This window comes from Salvelinus namaycush, chromosome 8 (genome assembly GCF_016432855.1).
Source record: "Salvelinus namaycush isolate Seneca chromosome 8, SaNama_1.0, whole genome shotgun sequence".
Taxonomy (NCBI): Eukaryota; Metazoa; Chordata; class Actinopteri; order Salmoniformes; family Salmonidae; genus Salvelinus; species Salvelinus namaycush.
This window is the reverse complement of record NC_052314.1, coordinates 53,207,608-53,232,262: the sequence shown is the minus strand read 5'-3', so window position 1 is coordinate 53,232,262 and position 24,655 is coordinate 53,207,608. Positions and strand designations below refer to the sequence as shown.

At 38.4% G+C, this 24,655-nt stretch overlaps 1 protein-coding gene and 1 long non-coding RNA gene across 27 annotated transcripts in view; both read right to left on the bottom strand.

The window, feature by feature from the left end:
- LOC120052812 overlaps positions 1–24,655 on the bottom strand; it is a 292,808-nt gene that overhangs the window by 98,531 nt on the left and 169,622 nt on the right. For 15 of the 26 annotated variants that reach the window (XM_038999959.1, XM_038999960.1, XM_038999956.1 and 12 more), the window contains 7 exons: positions 23,168–23,233; positions 22,850–22,927; positions 21,087–21,152; positions 20,769–20,846; positions 19,007–19,072; positions 18,689–18,766; positions 16,927–16,992 (listed from right to left, as the gene is read on the bottom strand). In XM_038999959.1, the coding sequence (XP_038855887.1) occupies positions 16,927–16,992; positions 18,689–18,766; positions 19,007–19,072; positions 20,769–20,846; positions 21,087–21,152; positions 22,850–22,927; positions 23,168–23,233 (498 nt within the window). Of the gene's footprint in view, positions 1–14,313; positions 15,539–16,049; positions 16,109–16,310; positions 16,356–16,449; positions 16,472–16,608; positions 16,675–16,926; positions 16,993–18,688; positions 18,767–19,006; positions 19,073–20,768; positions 20,847–21,086; positions 21,153–22,849; positions 22,928–23,167; positions 23,234–24,655 lie in introns of those variants that run through there. The other 11 variants (XR_005477409.1, XM_038999964.1, XM_038999962.1 and 8 more) reach the window with 11 other exon arrangements.
- On the bottom strand, positions 4,075–6,365 carry LOC120052824. The gene is made up of 4 exons (XR_005477411.1): positions 6,196–6,365; positions 6,022–6,075; positions 5,910–5,936; positions 4,075–4,880 (listed from the first exon to the last, which is right to left on the bottom strand). It is a non-coding gene; the product is annotated as an uncharacterized LOC120052824 (long non-coding RNA).

Here is a 24,655-nt window from a genome sequence, read left to right as displayed (position 1 = left end):
TGCCCACCCAGACCCTCCCCTAGACTTTGTGCTGGTGCGCCCGGAGTTCGCACCTTAAGGGGGGGGGTTATGTCACATTCCTGACCTGTTTTCTGTTAGTTTTGTATGTGTTAGTTGGTCAGGACGTGAGTTTGGGTGGGCAGTCTATGTTTTCTGTTTCTATGTTGGTTAATGGGTACCTAATATGGTTCTCAATTAGAGGCAGGTGGTTTTCATCTCCTCTGATTGAGAATCATATTAAGGTAGGTAGTTTCACAGTGTTTGTTTGTGGGTGGTTGTCTCCTGTGTCAGTGTCTGTCTATGTTGCACCATACGGGACTGTTTCGGTTTGTTTGTTCATTTTGTTCGTTCGGTTTTTATGTAGTCATTTCCCTGTTCTGCATTCTTCGTGTTACATGTAAGTTCTTGCGTCCAGGTCTGTCTACATCGTTTGTTGTTTTGTTAGTTTCAAGTGAAGTTCGTGTTTTCTTTAAATAAATATCATGTCATATCACAACGCTGCGCCTTGGTCGAATCACTACTCCTCCTCTTCGTATGAAGAGGAGGAGGAACACCGTTACAATTGGATTATAGTCTTATAATTCTAATACATTTCACACAGTTATACAGTTTCATGGTGGAACACTTTAGTCATTATCTTAAAACATATAAATTATTCTATCAGGTACCCTTTCTGCAGGCTCATCCTGACATGACCCTCCTGCATGACAATGCCACCAGCCATACTACTCGTTTTGTGCGTGATTTCCTGCAAGCCAGGAATGTCAGTGTTCTGCCATGGCCAGTGAAGAGCCCGGTTCTCAATCCCATTGAGCACGTCTGCGACCTGTTGGATCAGAGGGTGAGGGCTAGGGTCATTCCTTTCAGAAATGTCCGGGAACTTGCAAGTGCCTTGGTGGAAGAGTGGGGTAACATCTCACTGCAAGAACTGACAAATATGGTGCAGTCCGTGAGGAGGAGATGCACTGCAGTACTTAATGCAGCTGGTGGACAAACCATACTGACTATTAGTTTTTGACCCCCCCCTTTGTTCAGGGACACATTATTCCTTTTCTGTTAGTCACATGTCTGTGGAACATGTGTTCAGTTTATGTCTCAGTTGTTGAATCTTGTTATGTTCATACAAATACTTACAAATGTTAAGTTTTCTGAAAATAAACGCAGTTGACAGTGAGAGGATGTTTCTTTTTTTTGCTGAGTTTATTATGTTAGCGGGTTTAATGGTGTGAAAATTTCTGATCGGCTAGAAGGGCATTCTACAATGGACAATGCTTAGCTCTATTCAGTTTCTTTTTATCCCAAAAAATGAGAAGCATACCCCTAACATCCACCACCATGCTTGAAAATATGAAGAGTGGTGCTCAGTGTTGTGTGGGATTTGCCCAAAACACTTTGTAATCAGGACAAGGATTTCATTTCTTTACAACATTTTTTAATAGTATTACTAGTGCCTTATTGCAAACAAGATGTATGTTTTAAAATATGTGTATTATGTACAGGCTTCCTTTTCACCCTGCCATTTGTGTTATTATTCTGGATCATCTACAATGTTGTTGATCCATCCTCAGTTATCTCCTATCACAGCCATTAAACCCTGTAACTATTTTAAAATCACCATTGACCTCATGGTGAAATCCCTGAGCGGTTTCCTTCCTCTCCGGAAACTGAGTTAGGAAGGGTGCCTGTATCTTTGTAGTGACTGGGTATATTGATACACCATCCAAAGTGTAATTAATAATTGCACAATGCCCAAATCATACTAATCATACTGTCAGAAGTACATTTTTTATATTAGTATTATTTTTTGTTAAAATTATATATTTAAACCCAGTACGTTGTCATAACTCAGACAAACAATAGAATATCAAATCATGTACATCTACATTGATATTTTAGTCATTTGTCAGATGCTTTTATCCAGAGTGACTTATTGTTAGCGCATTCATCTTAAAGGAGTAGTTCACTATTTTACAACTTGATGTTAGATGGTTCCTTTTCCTGACAGTGGTCTATGGACCAGGAGAAACTGTAATCCATGGTTCAGTTTTTATACAACCATTACAAATGTCTGCTAACTTTAATCACCGCTAGCTAACAATCAATGGAAGTGATGGAAAAATGAAAATATATATATATTTTACAACAAAATGTAACAGTTGTACTTCTTAGATCACACTAGCTAGGGACAGGTCTCCATTCTAAAGCCCGCAGACATGTTGCATGTTGGTTAAAAGGAGTCTTGATTTTTCCATTTTGTCATTGTATTGAGTAACAAAATCTTAGATCATACTAGTCTGTTGTTTTTCAAATTGTTTTACAAAACATAACTATTTAATGTAATTTATCAAAATTACGTCAATAGCATATTACAAATTCAAAACCGCGGTACAGCGCACTAACTAAACCACAAGGGGGTGTAGCATTGGAATCTGAAACAAAAGCTGTATTGTGGCAGCTGACAGGACACCATGGTCAATGGAAAATATTTTGCAGTCAGTCTTGTACTCTTGATATTAATTTATTTAACCTGTTATGGCTGAAGGGGCAGAATTGAGTAACCTGGAAAGAGGTGGCCATTTCAAACGGCCTCGTACTCAATTCTTGCTCGTACAATATGCATATTATTATTAGTATTGGATAGAAAACACTCTCTAGTTTCTAAAACCGTTTGAATTATTTCTCTAAGTGAAACAGAACTCTTTTTACAGGCCATTTCCTATCCGGAAGTGAGATTTCCAAAAGCGAGGTCTCTCTTCAAGAGCTTGTCTATAAAAGGGCATGTCACTTAGGACTGTAGAAACACGTTATACACCTTCCCCTGGGTGTCAAGCGGAAGTGAGAGCAGAAATGACTTGATTATCTCGTTCTGGGATTGAATACAACCTCTTGGAGTGAGAGGTCCGCCATTATTTTTTTTTCTCGAATGCGCGAAGTCGGATCTGGAATCGCCTCCTGGAAAACCGTCGTTATAGGTGAATATGATCTCCGGCTTCGATTTTATTTGATACATGTCACAATATCATCCTAAAGTATGTTTTTTCAATATAGTTTAATTATATTATTGAAATTTATTCGGGACTTTAGATGTGATGCGTTGGACGAATTTGTTCAAGAAGGAGAGGATAGCGCCGCACGGCCAGTGTGCTTGCTAATTCAAGAGGGAAATAGTTCGTTCTGGATCCAAACAAAGACGGTTCTGAACAAAGGACCCCTTGTACAACATTCTGATGGAAGATCAACAAAGATAAGGACCCAATTTGGGATGCTATTTCATATATCTGTCGAACTGTGCTATCGCTACCGTTTGCCTTGAATCAATGCTGTTGTGTGTTAGCTATTGTAGTAAGCTAATATAACGATATATTGTGTTTTCGCTGTAAAACACTTAAAAAATCGGAAATATTGGCTGTATTCACAAGATGTTTGTCTTTCATTTGCTATCCACCATATATTTTTCTGAAATGTTTTATGATGAGTAATGTAGTTGACGTTGGTGTCTGTATTTACTCTGGCTGCTTCGGTGCTATTTCTGACTGTAGCTATGATGGTAGCTATGATGGTAGCAGTAATGTAAAACTGATTTATAGCTCAAATATGCACATTTTTCGAACAAAACATAGATTTATTGTGTAACATGTTATAGGACTGTCATCTGAGGGAGTTGTTTCTAGGTTAGTTAGGTTGGTTCTAGGTTAGTTAGGTTGGCTTTGCATGCTACCTGCATGCCACCTGTGCTGTGAAAAATGTCTGTCTGTCTTTTTGTATTTGGTGGTGAGCTAACATAAATATACGTGGTGTTTTCGCTGTAAAACATTTTAAAAATCGGACATGTTGGCTGGATTCACAAGATGTTTATCTTTCAAATTCTGTATTGGACTTGTTAATGTGTGAAAGTTAAATATTAAAAAAGAAAAAATAGATTTTGAATTTCGCGCCCTGCACTTGAGCTGGATGTTGTCATAAGTGTACCGGCTTCGGGCTTGCAGCCCTAACAGGTTTTAAGCATATCACATTTTTAACAAGAGGACATCGTTATCTAAAAAGCTTTCAACAGAATTAAAGAATATATGATACTGCTAGCTTTTATTACAGTTGAATTACAGTGTACATCAAAAATCTCACTACAAGTAGTAACAAGTTGAACAATTGTAGTTGTTTTGATTACCCTTGTGCCTCAGACGACAAACCATATACACCTGGACATCACTAAATAACACTCAGGTATACAATTATATCTCTGACCACGTGTTCCTGTCTTCAACATGTCTGTTCTATTGAAGAGCAGTATTGTTGGACATGTCTCATGTGACATGTTTTAACCCTCATCTCTTAGTTTTCATTCAATATTGTTATTGGGTGTGGGTCATGTTGTCCAGGGCTGAACAAAGGAGTAAACTTGTGTGATGTCACCACATTCCAAAAAGTGTAGATATGTGACTCTGTATCAACATTATAAAAAGACAGAGATTGATTGTCACAGTCTAGAAACACTCCTACCATAGAGAGATCTTTGCTCACATGTACTGAGGTTGGAGGGTCAGTATTGACATGGAAACCCTTTCCTTCTTCATAAAAGAGAGTTCAGAATCCATGAAGAGGTGTTACAGCGACTGTAGATGTTCTCTTAGCATTATCTCTGGCCACACCAACATACCATGACAGTTGCCCACAGTCACCCACTGCTTTATCCACGGTTTCATCCCTCACCTTAACTTCCCAGTAGTGTTGTTCTGATCCGAAACTCTGATTAGCCAATACATGAGGATGCCTTTGATCGGAAGATTTCATAGTTTCTTTTTCTTTGATGTAATGAGCTGTCTTTCCGTCTTGAGTCACTCTAATTGTACCATGAGCAGTGTTTTCATCCATAGTAATGTTCTCTGAGGGAAGAGAATATGGTTTTATTCATTGACATCCAATATTAAGATATGTAAGTTGTGTGATCTAGGCCTACTTAATAATTATCTTAAAGGGATAGTTTGGGATTTTTGCAATTAGGCCCTTTATATAGCTGTCCCTGTACACTTTCAGTCGTTGTGCTAAAGCAGCATTAGCTCGCAAATCTACCTCTAACTTCCTTCATACTGGAAGGAGACATTAAAATGGTATCTGACTCTGGCGAAGCAGATTAAAGGCCTCATTGCCAAAATCACTATCCGTTTAAAAGGGAAGTAATCAACATGATTGCATGGCCAAATCAACTCAAATAAACTAAATTTTTCATTTTTGGGGGGGGACTTTGAGTGGTTCTGGACCAGTTCCGACAGACATTTGTGTACGAAGCTCTCTGTGAACGTCGTAGGGTACCATGTCTTAAGGCATCAGCATGCTTATTAATGGTGATTTGGCCACTGCATATTCATATCTCTCCCGTATTACCATGGATCACAGTTTATCCTGGCTCGTAGACTAAGGAACCATCTAACATTAAGTTGAACTTCCCCTAAACGTAAACAAAAACATGTAACAATTTTGGCATCGTACCCTGTATACACTTCCTCAAAATAGTCCGAATTAATCTCAGATAACTCACAAAATCTGTCATTAAATTTCAACTTTTTGCAGATGAGATCTTAGTCGTGCAATACATCTAACTAAGATGTTTGGTATTTCTCAATTTTAAAAAAATTACACAAATGAGTTGTCTCTCATTCTTCTTCTTTGATGAGGTTTAACGGCGGTTGACATTCAATAAATGTTGCATTACCGCCACCTACTAGACTGGAGTACAACTCCCTTATACTTTGCTTAAAAAAATAAACAAATACCCTAATGTACCATCAATACTACACTCAAGGGCGAATTGAGTTATTGCACACGCGCACTTCACAGAGTAATCGTTTAAGTTGAACTTCCCCTAAACGTAAACAAAAACATTTAACCATTTTGGCATAGATTGTTTTTCCTACCTTTGAATCCTTTCACCTGATGCCAATCTGCATACAAACAAATACCAAGTAAATGTAAAACCAGATGTTACAATGAAGATTGTGTCGGGAAAATAATGTTCAACAATTTTACCTTGTAGATTCTTTCCTTCTTTGACAGGTCGTTTCTCCAGACTGTTTTCTGTCCCTAACAGGGCACATTCATAATACACATAGTTAGGTAAATATATTGCCAACCAAACTAAGACATTAGGCATGATTGTCAATGTTATGCCATAGTTTATGATTATGAATACTCATTAATTACCTTTAAACAGTTTTTTTGTTTCTGTTGAGTGAAAATTCAAGTCAGTGTAAAATTATGAATAAAATTGTTGAAGAGTCAAATCTAAACTTGAGATATTCGACTTAGAAATTTGAGTTCAAGACATGTCATTTGAGAATATCTCCCACACAAATGTGTTCAGAATGAAACAGTTAGCTTACCTGATTTACTCTGTTCACGCTTCATTTGATCTGAAAACAAAGCCACTATCAAAACCATGTTAATATAAAATCAATCATGTTTTATGTTACAACGTGTCACATCTAATTTCATCACACTGATGAGATTTCACTTTTTCATTTTCATTTTCTGTGATGAAAACAAAGATAACAAGGATGACTGTTGAAAGGTTTTACAATAAAAATCTTTGTTAACAAATCTCTATACAGTAACTTTATTATCATTGACAATATATTGCTGTTAATGACAAGAATGTGTTTTATACCTCTATGTTTGAGCAGAATGCAGACCACAGTTGACAGAGCACTGAGAAGGAGCAGAGACAGGACCAAAGTCACAATGAAAGCTTCTTTCTAGGCTCCTGCACACAGACATTCAACATGGACCAAATTCTTCTAAAATCCCCGTAAAACACAGAAAGGCTTCCTAAGCATGTTCACCTAAGATTAAACAATTACACAACAAATGATACGCTCTGTGTGAAATGATAGGGGTGTCATGATTTTTCATACATACAACATCTGTAAGGTCCCACAGTCAAGTATTGAACTTCAAGAACAGATTCAACTACAAAGGCCAGAGAGCTTTTCGAAAGCCTCATTAAGAAGGGCAGTGATTGGTAGATGGGCAACAATAACCATCGTTATTAACGTTCCATGATCTCGCCATCACGGTTGACAACTCCATTGTGTCCTCCTCCCAGAGTGCTAAGAACCTTGGCGTGATCCTGGACAACACCCTGTCGTTCTCAACTAACATCAAGGCGGTGACCCGTTCCTGTAGGTTCATGCTCTACAACATTCGCAGAGTACGACCCTGCCTCACGCAGGAAGCGGCGCAGGTCCTAATCCAGGCACTTGTCATCTCCCGTCTGGATTACTGCAACTCGCTGTTGGCTGGGCTCCCTGCCTGTGCCATTAAACCCCTACAACTCATCCAGAACGCCGCAGCCCGTCTGGTGTTCAACTTTCCCAAGTTCTCTCACGTCACCCCGCTCCTCCGCTCTCTCCACTGGCTTCCAGTTGAAGCTCGCATCCGCTACAAGACCATGGTGCTTGCCTACGGAGCTGTGAGGGGAACGGCACCTCCGTACCTTCAGGCTCTGATCAGGCCCTACACCCAAACAAGGGCACTGCGTTCATCCACCTCTGGCCTGCTCGCCTCCCTACCTCTGAGGAAGTACAGTTCCCGCTCAGCCCAGTCAAAACTGTTCGCTGCTCTGGCACCCCAATGGTGGAACAAACTCCCTCACGACGCCAGGTCAGCGGAGTCAATCACCACCTTCCGGAGACACCTGAAACCCCACCTCTTTAAGGAATACCTAGGATAGGATAAAGTAATCCTTCTAACCCCCCCCCCCCTTAAAAGAGTTAGATGCACTATTGTAAAGTGGTTGTTCCACTGGATATCATAAGGTGAATGCACCAATTTGTAAGTCGCTCTGGATAAGAGCGTCTGCTAAATGACTTAAATGTAAATGTAATAACAAATCAGACATTGAATAAATCTGCATGGTCAAGATAATAATTATGATGTATTACACCACCCAGACACATTAAATATGCAGTCATCCTTCTGAACTGAGCTGAAGAACAGGAAGAACACTCCTCAGGGATGTCACCATGGTGATTTTAAAACACCTACAGAGTTCAATGGCTGTGATGGGAGAAAACTGAGGATGCATCAACAACATTGTAGTGACTCCACAATAACGACCTAAATGACAGAGTGAAAAAAGGAATAAATAAAATATACAGAATTGTAAAAAATATTCCCAAACCTGCATATGTATGTAACAAGGCACTAAAATAATACTGCAAAAAAAACACTGCAAAGGAATACACTACACATCTAAATGCAAAGCCTTATGTTTGGGGCAAATCCAACACATCACTGAAAAACTGCCTTCTTATTTTCAAGCATGGAGGTGGCTGCATTATGGTATGGAATGCTTGACATTGGCAAAGACTGTGGAGTTTTTCAGGATGAAAATAACTGGGATGGAGCTTAGCAGAGCCAAAAATCGTAAAGGAAAACCTGCTTCAGTTTGCTTTACACCAGACACTGGGATAGGAATTCAACTTTCAGCAGAATATTCCCTACAACACAAAGCCCAATCTACAATGGCGTTGCAAGAGTTGAAAATTGCTGTCTAGCCATGATCCCCAACACCTTGACAGAGCTTGAAGAATTGTTGAAAATAATAAATGGGCAAATATTGCACAATACAGGTGTGCAAAGCTCTTAGAGACTTACCCAGAAAGACTCACAGCTGTAATCGCTGCTCCTCCCTTCCTATAGGCAGTAACTCAAACAGGATGTACCCGTGACAAGGACTATTCAACGCTGGTCTGACCAATCGGAATCCACACTTCAAGATTGTTTTGATCACTTGGACTGGGACATGTTCCGGGTAGCCTCAGAGAATAATATTGATTTATACGCTGATTCGGTGAGTGAGTTTATAAGGAAGTGCATAGGAGATGTTGTACTGACTGTGACTATTAAAACCTGCCCTAACCAAACCGTGTAGTTATTCCCTCCGCAAGGCAATCAAACAAGCGAAAGGTCAGTATAGAGACCAAGTGGAGTTGCAATTGATTGACTGTTTCGTTTCATTCATTCTCTTTCTTACTTTGTTTAGTGTTCTGTAATAATAAATTAACATGAACACTTACCACGCTGCGCTTTGGTCCGATGATTCCTCATCTTTAGACGACGAACGTTACACATGTGAAGAGATCCAAGGGGGTGTGGTCTTTCTACAGGCACTGTATGTGGATATTTTACTCTACTCTTTTCATTGTTACTATTCAATATTGATTAATGTACTGCATTGTTGTGGGAGCTAGCACATAAGAATATCACTGCACCTTTTATACCTGCTGTAAACTGTGTGTGACAAATATATTTGATTTGATATGCTGTTTGTGTAGGAGACACACTTACCAGGTTTGCGAGGAAGGACTCTACTCTCTCTCTTCTCTTCCTCAGACAGAAATATTGTACAGGTGAGCCAATCTGAGTCGGAGGGAGAATAGAGCAGCCAACCTCAACAAGCCCTCAGAATCGGATACATAGAGAATGAGAGATATTCACTCATAGATACATTTTTGTGATGGATAAAAATTGCACAGTGCCTGGTTTCTTAAGACTAGAATTACTGGGATTCTCAGCCTCTAAGTACGCATTAGAGAACGTGCTTCACTTGTTAGATATTATGCACATTGACAGCTTGCTAGAAAACATTCTTGTCTATTGATTTATCATAATTTCAGGCGAGTAGGAGTCAGCAACATTCTAAATGATCAGACCGAAACATGCGATGAGAAGTGATTGGGTGAAATAGACTGCTTCGCTCTATCCAATTAGAGGAGCAGGAACAATGTACAGCCCGCCCTTCTCTTTCTTAAACTAGCTAGTTTAGTTATTTAGTGCACAATGCTGAGAATGACACGCGGTTGCTTGAATTCTTGGTGTTGACAATTCTTCATCATCATTACACTATTGTTCTAAATTCAATCAACCTCTTCACCCTCCTCATCATTCAGTTCATTCAAATGTAATTGTAAAGTCATGTGCACGATTATCAGTTTCCATCGTGTTAGGATTTATGTTTGTGCACTATAGCCTGCTACCATATTGTATGAAGATGAATATTGTTTTGTTACAAACACACACACAAGCAATACAGATGTATGTGTGTAAAGACTGACCAACATAGAGTGACAGGCCATAAAAGCTGTGGTCAATCTGGAGAGGGGAGGGGTGCATATCTCTAGGCCAACCAGGGAGGGTAGAGCACTGGACAATACCATATTAGGAACTGTTTGAGTGTAGAATCGACTAAGACACAAGACGGATCTAATCTACCCAACAACCAGATGCGGACGGAGGAGAGCACCATGGGACTTGGACAAGTCCGAGTGCCAGCATAGGCTGAGCAAAGTTTAAACCGCGCTCAGCCTCTACTATGATAGGCCAACGGACGAGTTGGAACTAAAGCTGTCATAGTATAAGAACTGCTATTTGAGTACATTCCACAGTTCTCTGTTCTATCCTGAGCGGAGATACAGTGAACCCGTATATACGAAAATTGCATTTACCATTTATCGCTTGAGTTTAATTAAAATACTTAAAATATATTCGGTGACTCTGAATCACATTTTGTCCTGATACCAGATTTGAACTGACGCAAATCTCTATCAATCGCCCATTCATGTATTGACCGCGTTCATTCAGTGAGGAGAGAGGCATATTAGCGCCTAGGTACCAACGCCCAACAGCGCATTTGTCTTGGCTCCTTAAATTAGGAATCGGTGTGAAAAAGTAAACAGGTTCTACATACTTTTCTGTTTGTGATTTAAAAATTCTGACAACCAAGCAACGTAAATATAACTATTTAGGAGCATCGTTATATCTCTGAGCTGTTTCCTAAAACCATCATTACCTAATTAAGTTGCACTTGAAAACACTTGTAAGTTAACAACTGACTCAGACCACAAGTAGAAAAGGTAAGTGCCATCTTTAGATTATGTTTTGCTCTCCCAAGAATCACCTGTATTTCTGTAACCGCTGATAACTTCAGAACAAAGCTGAATTCAAATACTAAGTTGACAATATCTTTGCAATTGTAACAAACAAGTGAAGGATAAAAAAAGCTTTCATGTCAGGGTATTGCCATCCATATTTGGTGAAGCGTTTAGAAATTACAGCACTTTTTGTATATTGTCTCCCAAAAGTATTGGGTCAAATTCACTTATGTGTATTAAAGTAGTAAGAAGTGAAGTATTTGCTCCCTTATTAATAGCATGCAATGATTATATCAAGCTTGTGACTCTACAAATGGTAAATAATGTAGTGTCATTTTGGAGTCACTTTTATTGTACATTGAATAAAAATATGAACGCAACATGCAACAGGTCATATGAGGAAATCAGTTGAAATAAATAAATAAAGAAGGCCATAATCTGATCGTTGATCAGAAAACCAGGGCCGGATAAATGTAGGGGCTTACCGTTGGGGGCCTAAGAGGCAGCAGAAAAATAAATAACAATATATTATAATTGAGGAAATACAGTGCATTCGGAAAGTATTCAGACTCCTTGACTTTTTCGACATTTTGTTACATCACAGCCTTATTCTAAAAAGTATTAAATTGTTTTTTTCCCTCATCAATCAACACACAATACCCCATTATAAAAAAACAAAAACAGGTTATTAGACATGGTAGACAAAAAAATGAAATGTTACATTCACGTAAGTATTCAGACCCTTTACTCTGCACTTTGTTGAAGCACATTTGGCAGTAATTACAGCCTCAAGTCTTCTTGTGTATGACGCTACAAGCTTGGCACACCTGTATTTTGGGAGTTTCTCCCATTCTTCTCTGCAGATCCTCTCAAGCTCTGTCGGGTTGGATGGGGAGCGTCGCAGCACAGCTATTTTCAGGTCTCTCCAGAGATGTTCGATCAGGTTCAAGTCCGGGCTCTGGATGGGCCACTCAAGGACATTCAGAGACCTGTCCCGAATCCACTCCTGCGTTGTCTTGGCTGTGTGCTTAGGGTCGCTGTCCTGTTGGAATGTGAACCTTCGCCCCCAGTCAGGTCCTCAGTGCTCTGGAGCAGGTTTTCATCAAGGATATCTCTGTACTATGCTCCGTTCATCTTTCCCTCAATTCTGACTAGTCTCCCTGCCGCTGAAAAACATCCCTACAGCATGCCACCACCATGCGTCAATGTAGGGATGTTGCCAGGTTTCCTCCAGACGTGATCCTTGGCATTCAGGCCAAAGAGTTCAATATTGGTTTCATAAGACCAGAGAATCTTGTTTCTCATGAGGAGAGGAGTGGCTTCTGTCTGGCCACTCTACCATATAGGCCTGATTGGTGGAGTGCTAGAGAGATGGTTGTCCTTCTGGAAGGTTCTCCCATCCCCACAGAGGAACTCTGGAGCTCTGTCAGAGTGACCATTGGGTTCTTGGTCACCACAATGACCAAGGCCCTTCTCCCCTGATTGCTCAGTTTGGCGGGGAGTTCAGCTCTAAGAAGAGTCTTAGTGGTTCCAAACTTCTTCCATTTAAGAATGATGGCGGCCACTGTGTTCTTGGGGACCTTCATTACTGCAGAAATTGTTTTGTACTCATCCCCAGATCTGTGCCTCTGCACAATCCTGTCTCTGAGCTCTATGGACAATTTCTTCGACCTCATGGCTTGGTTTTTGCTCAGACGTGCACGGTCAACTGTGGGACCTTATATAGAAAGGTGTGTGCTTTTCCAAATCATGTCCAATGAATTGCATTGACCACAGGTGGACTCAATCAACTTGTATAAACATCTCAAGGACGATCAATAGAAGCAGGATGCACCTGAGCTCAATTTCAAGTCATATAACAACAGGTCTGAATACTTACACTTATGTAAATAATTTATGTTTTTTATTTGTAATAAATGTGCAAAAATGTCTAAAGACCTGTTGACTTTGTCATTATGGGTATTGTATGTAGTATAATGAGGATTAAAAAAATGATATATTTTAGAATTAGGCTGTATCGTAACAAAATGTGGAAAAAGTCCATGGGTCTGAATATTTTCCGAATGCACTGTATTTTACCCTTCAATGAATGGGTCCCCTTTCATGACGAGCACAAACTGTGGTAGAAAGCCAACTTGTAAATCAATAAACCTTCGGTGTGGTGAACGTGAAGATAATGACATACTCTAAGGGAGGGAGTGGACAGACTCCCTCTTTTTCTCACTGGGCTATTAACACTCTTCTCTACAAGGTATAAGAATAATTATTTGAATAATTATTTAAATATACTATGATATTCAGATTCAGCCATTAATCTACCGGATTACCAGAAGATCCAGTCCATTTTCAACCGCATAATAACAGGAAATGAAGGTGGAGGGATCATGCAACCATGTCTCTCTCCACTTACAGAAAATCACAGGATTTCACGTGAAATTTCACATGTGAAATCATGTGAAAAAATTTTTTTGGAACACTTCACATGTGATCATGTTTTCACATGTGTAATTTCATGTTATCACATACTGCTTTACATGGTATCACATTAACTTCACATCAGTCAGTTTCTATTACTTTTGAGAAACAGACAGCTCACAAGTCCTCAACTTGCAGCTTCATGAAATAGTACCTGTAAAACACCAGTCTCAACGTCAACAGTGAAGAGGCGACTCCGGGATGCTGGCATTCTGCAGCATAGCATTTTGAGGAAAGTTGAAGTCAGGTTCAATATTGGCTATGCACCAAAGAGGGAAAGAGGTTGGGCCATCCTTAACATTTCTTGGAGTAATATGTATGCCATTTAACAGACTCTTTTATCCAAAGCGATATGGAAGAACTGGGACATTTTCAGCTTCCAAGAATTGTGTACAGATCCTTGCAACGTGCATTATCATGCTGAAACAAGGTGATGGCGGTGGATGAATGGCACGACAATGCGCCTCAGGATCTTGTCCCAGTTCTTCCATGGCCTACATACTCACCAGACATGTCACCCATTGAGCCTGTTTGGGATGCTCTAGATCGGCGACAGCGTGTTCCAGTTCCCGCCAATATCCAGCAACTGCGCACTGCCATTGTGCAATTGAAAAGGAGTGGGACAACATTCCACAGGCCACAATCAACAGCCGGATCAACTCTATGCGAAGGAGATGTGTCGCGCTGCATGAGGCAAATGGTTTTCTGATCCACGCCCCTACCCCTTTTAAGGTATTTGACTAACAGAGGCATATCTGTATTCCAGTCATGTGAAATCCATAGATTAGGGCTTAATGAATGTATTTCAATTGACTTATTTCCTGATATGAACTGTAACTAAGTAAAATCTTTTAAATTGTTGCATTTATATTCTTGTTCAGTACATTCAACAACACAACAGTGAAACTTTATCAACAGATTACAGTCATTTATTAATTGGGACAACATTAACAGAACTGTAGAATGCAAAGGATATTGCTAACTTGTACAACAGTAGCTTCACAGTTTACATTCTTAATCTAGCTACAGGTAGAAAAAAAGTCAAAGATTTTTGGTTGATTTTATAAAACTCGCCAGCTTGTAGCCCTAAAACATTTGTATGAGTAAGTTTTGGTTCGTTCAGCTATTCTTAGGGGGAAAGAATACGGTTTTGGGATAAACGCAGAAAATAACGTCTGAACGTTAGGAATTAAGCCTTTGTGTTTTTTCTGATTGCATAAATGCTTTAAAAAAATCGAAGTGACGTTAGCTGATGAAAATTAGCTCTTAAGCCTGTGTTTACCACAGACCTCAGTTTCAAAGTTTATCCAAATACCCTACCAAAAATCCATTCATTTTCCAGTAGGGTTTGTTCAACGAACCATGGCGGAGTTATATCCTACAAAAAGACGCCATTACTAGTGTTCTCTTTTTCTTGTGGCGTCTGAAAACATTTTGGGAAAAAGATACACATTTACAATCACTGAATAACACAAAATGTATATAATGTATGATTCATTTGACATGAATTTCAGCTGCATCTCAGACCCTTTTGACACTATCGTGCTGACCCAACCTATACTGTGCTGGCTCTAATATTCTATTTTCACATTGTCCTTTCCGGCACGGCTACAGCAACTACAGTGGATGCTTAACCAGACCAGCTCAGTACAGCTCGACTTGGCTCAGTGGTGTGAAAATGGTTTTGGTATGCATTCAAATTATTCTTATTGTGTATTTGTCACGTTGTCCCGGGCTGAACACAGGAAAGTAGTTTGATGTCTTCACATCAGTAAAAGTGTAAAGAAGTGACGCTGTATCAACATTATAAAAAGACAGAGTGTGTCTGTCACAGTCTAGAAACACTCCCACAATAGTGAGCTCTGCCACAGTTATTGGTGGATGAGGGTCAGTATTGACATGGAAACCATTTTCTCTGGCCACACCAACATACCAGGACAGTTTTTCTGTTGTTCGTTCCTTTACCTTCATTTCCCAATAGTGTCGTCCTGAACTGAAACTCTCTTTAGAAAATACATGGAGATGCAGAGTTTTTTTTTCTGTATCTTTTTCTTTCAGGTAAAAAGCCCACTTTCCATGATTGACTCTAATAGCAGGGTGCGCAGTCTTTTCATCCAGAATGATGTTCTCTGAGGGAACTAGAAAGACAAGATTTCTTTCATTCACACAATATGATGGGATGGATTGGTAAGGATTTCAGATAATGTGGACCTGCAGGTAACTACCAAAATAAAGGAAACACTTGAGTAAATGAGGTTTCTGGTGTCTCTGTTATGGTGTGGGGTGCTTTTTCCTGGCATGGTTTAGGTCCACTCAACCACTCAATGGGTCCACATCCCATTGTGAGTGATCACGTTCAACCTATGATGAACCATTTACATCCTGGTGGGAGAGGTCTCTTACAGAACGACACTTCCCCAATAGGGCACGAGTGGTCACAAAGGTTTGATGATCATGAAAACAATGTAAACCATATGCCATGGCCATCTCAGTCACCAGATCTCACCTCAATTGAACACTTATGGGTGATTCTGGAGCGGCGCCTGAGACAGCGTTATCCACCACCATTAACAAGAGAGCTCCAGACACTTTGTTGGTTTCCTTTATTTAGGCTGTTACCTGTATATTGTAATAATCTAATGAACATACAATTTTCCTATCCTACTGTGATTTTTTTTAACCTTTGAATCCTTTCACCTGGTGCCAATCTGCAATTTAAAAAAGTGAATTGTGAGTGTCCTGTATTTCAACTGTTCCAAAAATTTTATAAATTATAAATGGTTTAATGCACTCCAACATGTCAGCAGACTTAGTTTTATGAACAATGTAAACACTGTAAATTATACAAACTTAGAGGGTAATGCATTTTTCCCCCCAATATAACATCATCTTTCAGATTAACTTCTTTACCAGCTGCTATGTGTTCGGTAGGAGACTTCACTGTGTTTTCTGCCCCTAACGGAGCACATTTAGGTAGTATTAAAATGAATCAGATTACTACATTATCAAAATGATATATCATATACAGTATATCATGAGTGAACATTACCTTCAATTAGGTTTTTTTGCCTCTGTTGAATGGAAATTGTGAAATTTATTGTAAAAGGTGAATGTGGAACTGGGACAGTCAATTCCAACTGTGATTATGACAAATGATCATCAAATTATACAAATAAGGCAAAAATAATTTTTTATTCTTTTACTATACCTTCCGAATTCACTTCTTTTCCAGCTGCTCTCTTTTTGGAAAGTCTCGGCACTGTGTTTTCTGCCCCTAACGGAGCACATTTAGGTAGTTTTGAAATTAATCAGGTTACTACATTATCAAAGTTATATCATATACAGTATATCATGAATGAACATTACATTCAATTAGGTTTTTTGTCTCTGTTGAATGGAAAAGGTGAACGTTATTGTAAAAAGGTGAATGTGGAACTGGGACAGTAAAGTCAATTTACGATTATGTCAAAATATCATCAAAATATACCATTAAAAGGGTAATATATTTGTTATCCTATTACTTTACCTTTCAGATTCAAGTCTTTTCCATCTGCTCTCTGTTCGGTAGGTCTCAGCACTGTGTTTTCTGCCCCTAACGGAGCACATTTAGGTATAATAAAAATGAATCAGCTTAATACATTATCAAAGTTATATTATATACAGTATATCATGAGTGAACATTAGATTCAATAACTTTTTTGTCTCTGTTGAATGGAAAAGGTGAAAGTTATTGTAAAAAGGTGAATGTTGAACTGGGACAAACAAATCCAATTATGACAAATGATCATCAAATTATACAATTAACTTCTTATGGCTGGGTGGCAGTATTGAGTAGCTTGGATGGATAAGGTGCCCAGAGTAAACTGCCTTCTACTCAGGCCCAGAAGCTAAGATATGCATATTATTAGTAGATGTGGATAGAACACACTCTGAAGTTTCTAAAACTGTTTGAATGATGTCTGTGAGTATAACAGAACTCATATGGCAGGCAAAAACCTGAGAAAAAATCCAACCAGGAAGTGGGAAATCTGAGGTTTGTAGTTTTTCAACTCTTTGCCTATCCAAGATACAGTGTAAATTTGGTCTGATTGCACTTCCTAAGGCTTCCACTAGATGTCAACAGTCTTTAGAACCTTGTTTGAGGCTTCTACTGTGAAGTGGGGGGGAATGAGAGCTGATTGAGTCAGGTGTCTGGCAGAGTGCCATGAGCTCATTCAGGCGCGCTCCCGTGAGAAGTAGCTGCGTTCCATCGCATTTCTAAAGACAAAAGAATTCTCCGGTTGAAACATTATTGAAGATTTATGTTAAAAAACATCCTAAAGATTAATTCTATACATCGTTTGACATGTTTCTACGAACTGTAATGGAATTTTTTGACTTTTCGTCTGGCCTGCGCATCGTGAATTTGGATTTGTGAACTCAAGGCGCGAACAAAAAGGAGGTATTTGGACATAAATTATGGACTTTATTGAACAAAACAAACATTTATTGTGGAACTGGGATTCCTGGGAGTGAATTCTGATGAAGATCATCAAAGGTAAGTGAATATTTATAATGCTATTTCTGACTTATGTTGACTCCACAACATGGCGGATATCTGTATGGCTTGTTTTTGTGTATGAGCCCCTTACTCAGATTATTGCAAGGTGTGCTTTTTCAGTAAAGCTTTTTTGAAATCTGACACAGCGGTTGCATTAAGGAGAAGTTTATCTAAAGTTCCATGCATAACACTTGTATTTTCATCAACATTTATAATGAGTATTTCTGTAAATTCACGTGGCTCTCTGCAAAATCACCGGATGTTTTGGAAGCAAAACATTACTGAACGTAACGCGCCAATGTAAACTGAGATTTTTGGATATCAATATGAACTTTATCGAACAAAACATACATGTATTGTGTAACATGAAGTCCTTTGAGTGTCATCTGATGAAGATCATCAAAGGTTAGTGATTAATTTTATCTCTATTTCTGCTTTTTGTGACTCCTCTATTTGGCAGGAAAAATGTCTGTGTTTTTCTGTGACTAGGTACTGACCTAACATAATCGTTTGGTGTGCTTTCGTCGTAAAGCCTTTTTTAAATCGGACACTGTGGTGGGATTATCAACACGTTTATCTTTAAAAGGGTGTAAAATACTTGTATGTTTGAGGATTTTTAATTATGAGATTTCTGTTTGAATTTGGCGCCCTGCACTTTCACTGGCTGTTGTCATATCGATCCCGTTAGCGGGATCTAAGCCATAAGAAGTTTTAAGAATGTAATAAATGTTTTATTCTTTTACTATACCTTCCAGATTCAATTCTTTTTCAGCTGCTTTCTGTATGGGAGGGGTCAGCACTGTGTTTTCTGCCCCTAACGGAGCACCTTTAGGTAATATTGAAATTCATCAGGTTACTACATTATCAAAGTTATATCATATACAGTATATCATGAATGAACATTACATTCAATTAGTTTTTTTGTCTCTGTTGAATGGAAAAGGTGAACGTTATTGTAAAAAGGTGAATGTGGAACTGGGACAGTAAAGTCAATTTACGATTATGTCAAAATATCATCAAAATATACCATTAAAAGGGTAATATATTTGTTATCCTATTACTTTACCTTTCAGATTCAAGTCTTTTCCATCTGCTCTCTGTTCGGTAGGTCTCAGCACTGTGTTTTCTGCCCCTAACGGAGCACATTTAGGTATAATAAAAATGAATCAGCTTAATACATTATCAAAGTTATATTATATACAGTATATCATGAGTGAACATTAGATTCAATAACTTTTTTGTCTCTGTTGAATGGAAAAGGTGAAAGTTATTGTAAAAAGGTGAATGTTGAACTGGGACAAACAAATCCAATTATGACAAATGATCATCAAATTATACAATTAACTTCTTATGGCTGGGTGGCAGTATTGAGTAGCTTGGATGGATAAGGTGCCCAGAGTAAACTGCCTTCTACTCAGGCCCAGAAGCTAAGATATGCATATTATTAGTAGATGTGGATAGAACACACTCTGAAGTTTCTAAAACTGTTTGAATGATGTCTGTGAGTATAACAGAACTCATATGGCAGGCAAAAACCTGAGAAAAAATCCAACCAGGAAGTGGGAAATCTGAGGTTTGTAGTTTTTCAACTCTTTGCCTATCCAAGATACAGTGTAAATTTGGTCTGATTGCACTTCCTAAGGCTTCCACTAGATGTCAACAGTCTTTAGAACCTTGTTTGAGGCTTCTACTGTGAAGTGGGGGGGAATGAGAGCTGATTGAGTCAGGTGTCTGGCAGAGTGCCATGAGCTCATTCAGGCGCGCTCCCGTGAGAAGTAGCTGCGTTCCATCGCATTTCTAAAGACAAAATAATTCTCCGGTTGAAACATTATTGAAGATTTATGTTAAAAAACATCCTAAAGATTAATTCTATACATCGTTTGACATGTTTCTACGAACTGTAATGGAATTTTTTGACTTTTCGTCTGGCCTGCGCATCGTGAATTTGGATTTGTGAACTCAAGGCGCGAACAAAAAGGAGGTATTTGGACATAAATTATGGACTTTATTGAACAAAACAAACATTTATTGTGGAACTGGGATTCCTGGGAGTGAATTCTGATGAAGATCATCAAAGGTAAGTGAATATTTATAATGCTATTTCTGACTTATGTTGACTCCACAACATGGCGGATATCTGTATGGCTTGTTTTTGTGTATGAGCCCCTTACTCAGATTATTGCAAGGTGTGCTTTTTCAGTAAAGCTTTTTTGAAATCTGACACAGCGGTTGCATTAAGGAGAAGTTTATCTAAAGTTCCATGCATAACACTTGTATTTTCATCAACATTTATAATGAGTATTTCTGTAAATTCACGTGGCTCTCTGCAAAATCACCGGATGTTTTGGAAGCAAAACATTACTGAACGTAACGCGCCAATGTAAACTGAGATTTTTGGATATCAATATGAACTTTATCGAACAAAACATACATGTATTGTGTAACATGAAGTCCTTTGAGTGTCATCTGATGAAGATCATCAAAGGTTAGTGATTAATTTTATCTCTATTTCTGCTTTTTGTGACTCCTCTATTTGGCAGGAAAAATGTCTGTGTTTTTCTGTGACTAGGTACTGACCTAACATAATCGTTTGGTGTGCTTTCGTCGTAAAGCCTTTTTTAAATCGGACACTGTGGTGGGATTATCAACAAGTTTATCTTTAAAAGGGTGTAAAATACTTGTATGTTTGAGGATTTTTAATTATGAGATTTCTGTTTGAATTTGGCGCCCTGCACTTTCACTGGCTGTTGTCATATCGATCCCGTTAGCGGGATCTAAGCCATAAGAAGTTTTAAGAATGTAATAAATGTTTTATTCTTTTACTATACCTTCCAGATTCAATTCTTTTTCAGCTGCTTTCTGTATGGGAGGGGTCAGCACTGTGTTTTCTGCCCCTAACGGAGCACCTTTAGGTAATATTGAAATTCATCAGGTTACTACATTATCAAAGTTATATCATATACAGTATATCATGAATGAACATTACATTCAATTAGTTTTTTTGTCTCTGTTGAATGGAAAAGGTGAACGTTATTGTAAAAAGGTGAATGTGGAACTGGGACAGTAAAGTCAATTTACGATTATGTCAAAATATCATCAAAATATACCATTAAAAGGGTAATATATTTGTTATCCTATTACTTTACCTTTCAGATTCAAGTCTTTTCCATCTGCTCTCTGTTCGGTAGGTCTCAGCACTGTGTTTTCTGCCCCTAACGGAGCACATTTAGGTATAATAAAAATGAATCAGCTTAATACATTTTCAAAGTAATATTACATACAGTATATCATGAGTGAACATTAGATTCAATAACTTTTTTGTCTCTGTTGAATGGAAAAGGTGAAAGTTATTGTAAAAAGGTGAATGTTGAACTGGGACAAACAAATCCAATTATGACAAATGATCATCAAATTATACAATTAAAACTTCTTATGGCTGGGTGGCAGTATTGAGTAGCTTGGATGGATAAGGTGCCCAGAGTAAACTGCCTGCTACTCAGGCCCAGAAGCTAAGATATGCATATTATTAGTAGATGTGGATAGAACACACTCTGAAGTTTCTAAAACTGTTTGAATGATGGCTGTGCGTATAACAGAACTCATATGGCAGGCAAAAACCTGAGAAAAAATCCAACCAGGAAGTGGGAAATCTGAGGTTTGTAGTTTTTCAACTCTTTGCCTATCCAAGATACAGTGTAAATTTGGTCCGATTGCACTTCCTAATGCTTCCGCTAGATGTCAACAGTCTTTAGAACCTTGTTTGAGGCTTCTACTGTGAAGTGGGGGGGAATGAGAGCTGATTGAGTCAGGTGACTGGCAGAGTGCCATGAGCTCATTCAGGCGTGCTCCCGTGAGAGGTAGCTGCGTTCCATCGCATTTCTAAAGACAAAAGAATTCTCCGGTTGAAACATTATTGAAGATTTATGTTAAAAACATCCTAAAGATTGATTCTATACATCGTTTGACATGTTTCTACGAACTGTAATGGAATTTTTTGACTTTTCGTCTGGCCTGCGCATCGTGAATTGGGATTTGTGAACTCAAGGCGCGAACAAAAAGGAGGTATTTGGACATAAATTATGGACTTTATTGAACAAAACAAACATTTATTGTGGAACTGGGATTCCTGGGAGTGAATTCTGATGAAGATCATCAAAGGTAAGTGAATATTTATAATGCTATTTCTGACTTATGTTGACTCCACAACATGGCGGATATCTGTATGGCTTTTTTTTGTGTATGAGCCCCTTACTCAGATTATTGCAAGGTGTGCTTTTTCAGTAAAGCTTTTTTGAAATCTGACACAGCGGTTGCATTAAGGAGAAGTTTATCTAAAGTTCCATGCATAACACTTGTATTTTCATCAACATTTATAATGAGTATTTCTGTAAATTCATGTGGCTCTCTACAAAATCACCGGATGTTTTGGAAGCAAAACATTACTGAACGTAACGCGCCAATGTAAACTGAGATTTTTGGATATCAATATGAACTTTATCGAACAAAACATACATGTATTGTGTAACATGAAGTCCTTTGAGTGTCATCTGATGAAGATCATCAAAGGTTAGTGATTAATTTTATCTCTATTTCTGCTTTTTGTGACTCCTCTATTTGGCAGGAAAAATGTCTGTGTTTTTCTGTGACTAGGTACTGACCTAACATAATCGTTTGGTGTGCTTTCGTCGTAAAGCCTTTTTTAAATCGGACACTGTGGTGGGATTATCAACAAGTTTATCTTTAAAAGGGTGTAAAATACTTGTATGTTTGAGGATTTTTAATTATGAGATTTCTGTTTGAATTTGGCGCCCTGCACTTTCACTGGCTGTTGTCATATCGATCCCGTTAGCGGGATCTAAGCCATAAGAAGTTTTAAGAAGGTAATAAATGTTTTATTCTTTTACTATACCTTCCAGATTCAATTCTTTTTCAGCTGCTTTCTGTATGGGAGGGGTCAGCACTGTGTTTTCTGCCCCTAACGGAGCACCTTTAGGTAATATTGACATTCATCAGGTTACTACATTATCAAAGTTATATCATATACAGTATATCATGAATGAACATTACATTCAATTAGGTTTTTTGTCTCTGTTGAATGGAAAAGGTGAACGTTATTGTAAAAAGGTGAATGTGGAACTGGGACAGTAAAGTCAATTTACGATTATGTCAAAATATCATCAAAATATACCATTAAAAGGGTAATATATTTGTTATCCTATTACTTTACCTTTCAGATTCAAGTCTTTTCCATCTGCTCTCTGTTCGGTAGGTCTCAGCACTGTGTTTTCTGCCCCTAACGGAGCACATTTAGGTATAATAAAAATGAATCAGCTTAATACATTATCAAAGTAATATTACATACAGTATAACATGAGTGAACATTAGATTCAATAACTTTTTTGTCTCTGTTGAATGGAAAAGGTGAAAGTTATTGTAAAAAGGTGAATGTTGAACTGGGACAAACAAATCCAATTATGACAAATGATCATCAAATTATACAATTAAAACTTCTTATGGCTGGGTGGCAGTATTGAGTAGCTTGGATGGATAAGGTGCCCAGAGTAAACTGCCTGCTACTCAGGCCCAGAAGCTAAGATATGCATATTATTAGTAGATGTGGATAGAACACACTCTGAAGTTTCTAAAACTGTTTGAATGATGGCTGTGCGTATAACAGAACTCATATGGCAGGCAAAAACCTGAGAAAAAATCCAACCAGGAAGTGGGAAATCTGAGGTTTGTAGTTTTTCAACTCTTTGCCTATCCAAGATACAGTGTAAATTTGGTCCGATTGCACTTCCTAATGCTTCCGCTAGATGTCAACAGTCTTTAGAACCTTGTTTGAGGCTTCTACTGTGAAGTGGGGGGGAATGAGAGCTGATTGAGTCAGGTGACTGGCAGAGTGCCATGAGCTCATTCAGGCGTGCTCCCGTGAGAGGTAGCTGCGTTCCATCGCATTTCTAAAGACAAAAGAATTCTCCAGTTGAAACATTATTGAAGATTTATGTTAAAAACATCCTAAAGATTGATTCTATACATCGTTTGACATGTTTCTACGAACTGTAATGGAATTTTTTGACTTTTCGTCTGGCCTGCGCATCGTGAATTGGGATTTGTGAACTCAAGGCGCGAACAAAAAGGAGGTATTTGGACATAAATTATGGACTTTATTGAACAAAACAAACATTTATTGTGGAACTGGGATTCCTGGGAGTGAATTCTGATGAAGATCATCAAAGGTAAGTGAATATTTATAATGCTATTTCTGACTTATGTTGACTCCACAACATGGCGGATATCTGTATGGCTTTTTTTTGTGTATGAGCCCCTTACTCAGATTATTGCAAGGTGTGCTTTTTCAGTAAAGCTTTTTTGAAATCTGACACAGCGGTTGCATTAAGGAGAAGTTTATCTAAAGTTCCATGCATAACACTTGTATTTTCATCAACATTTATAATGAGTATTTCTGTAAATTCATGTGGCTCTCTGCAAAATCACCGGATGTTTTGGAAGCAAAACATTACTGAACGTAACGCGCCAATGTAAACTGAGATTTTTGGATATCAATATGAACTTTATCGAACAAAACATACATGTATTGTGTAACATGAAGTCCTTTGAGTGTCATCTGATGAAGATCATCAAAGGTTAGTGATTAATTTTATCTCTATTTCTGCTTTTTGTGACTCCTCTATTTGGCAGGAAAAATGTCTGT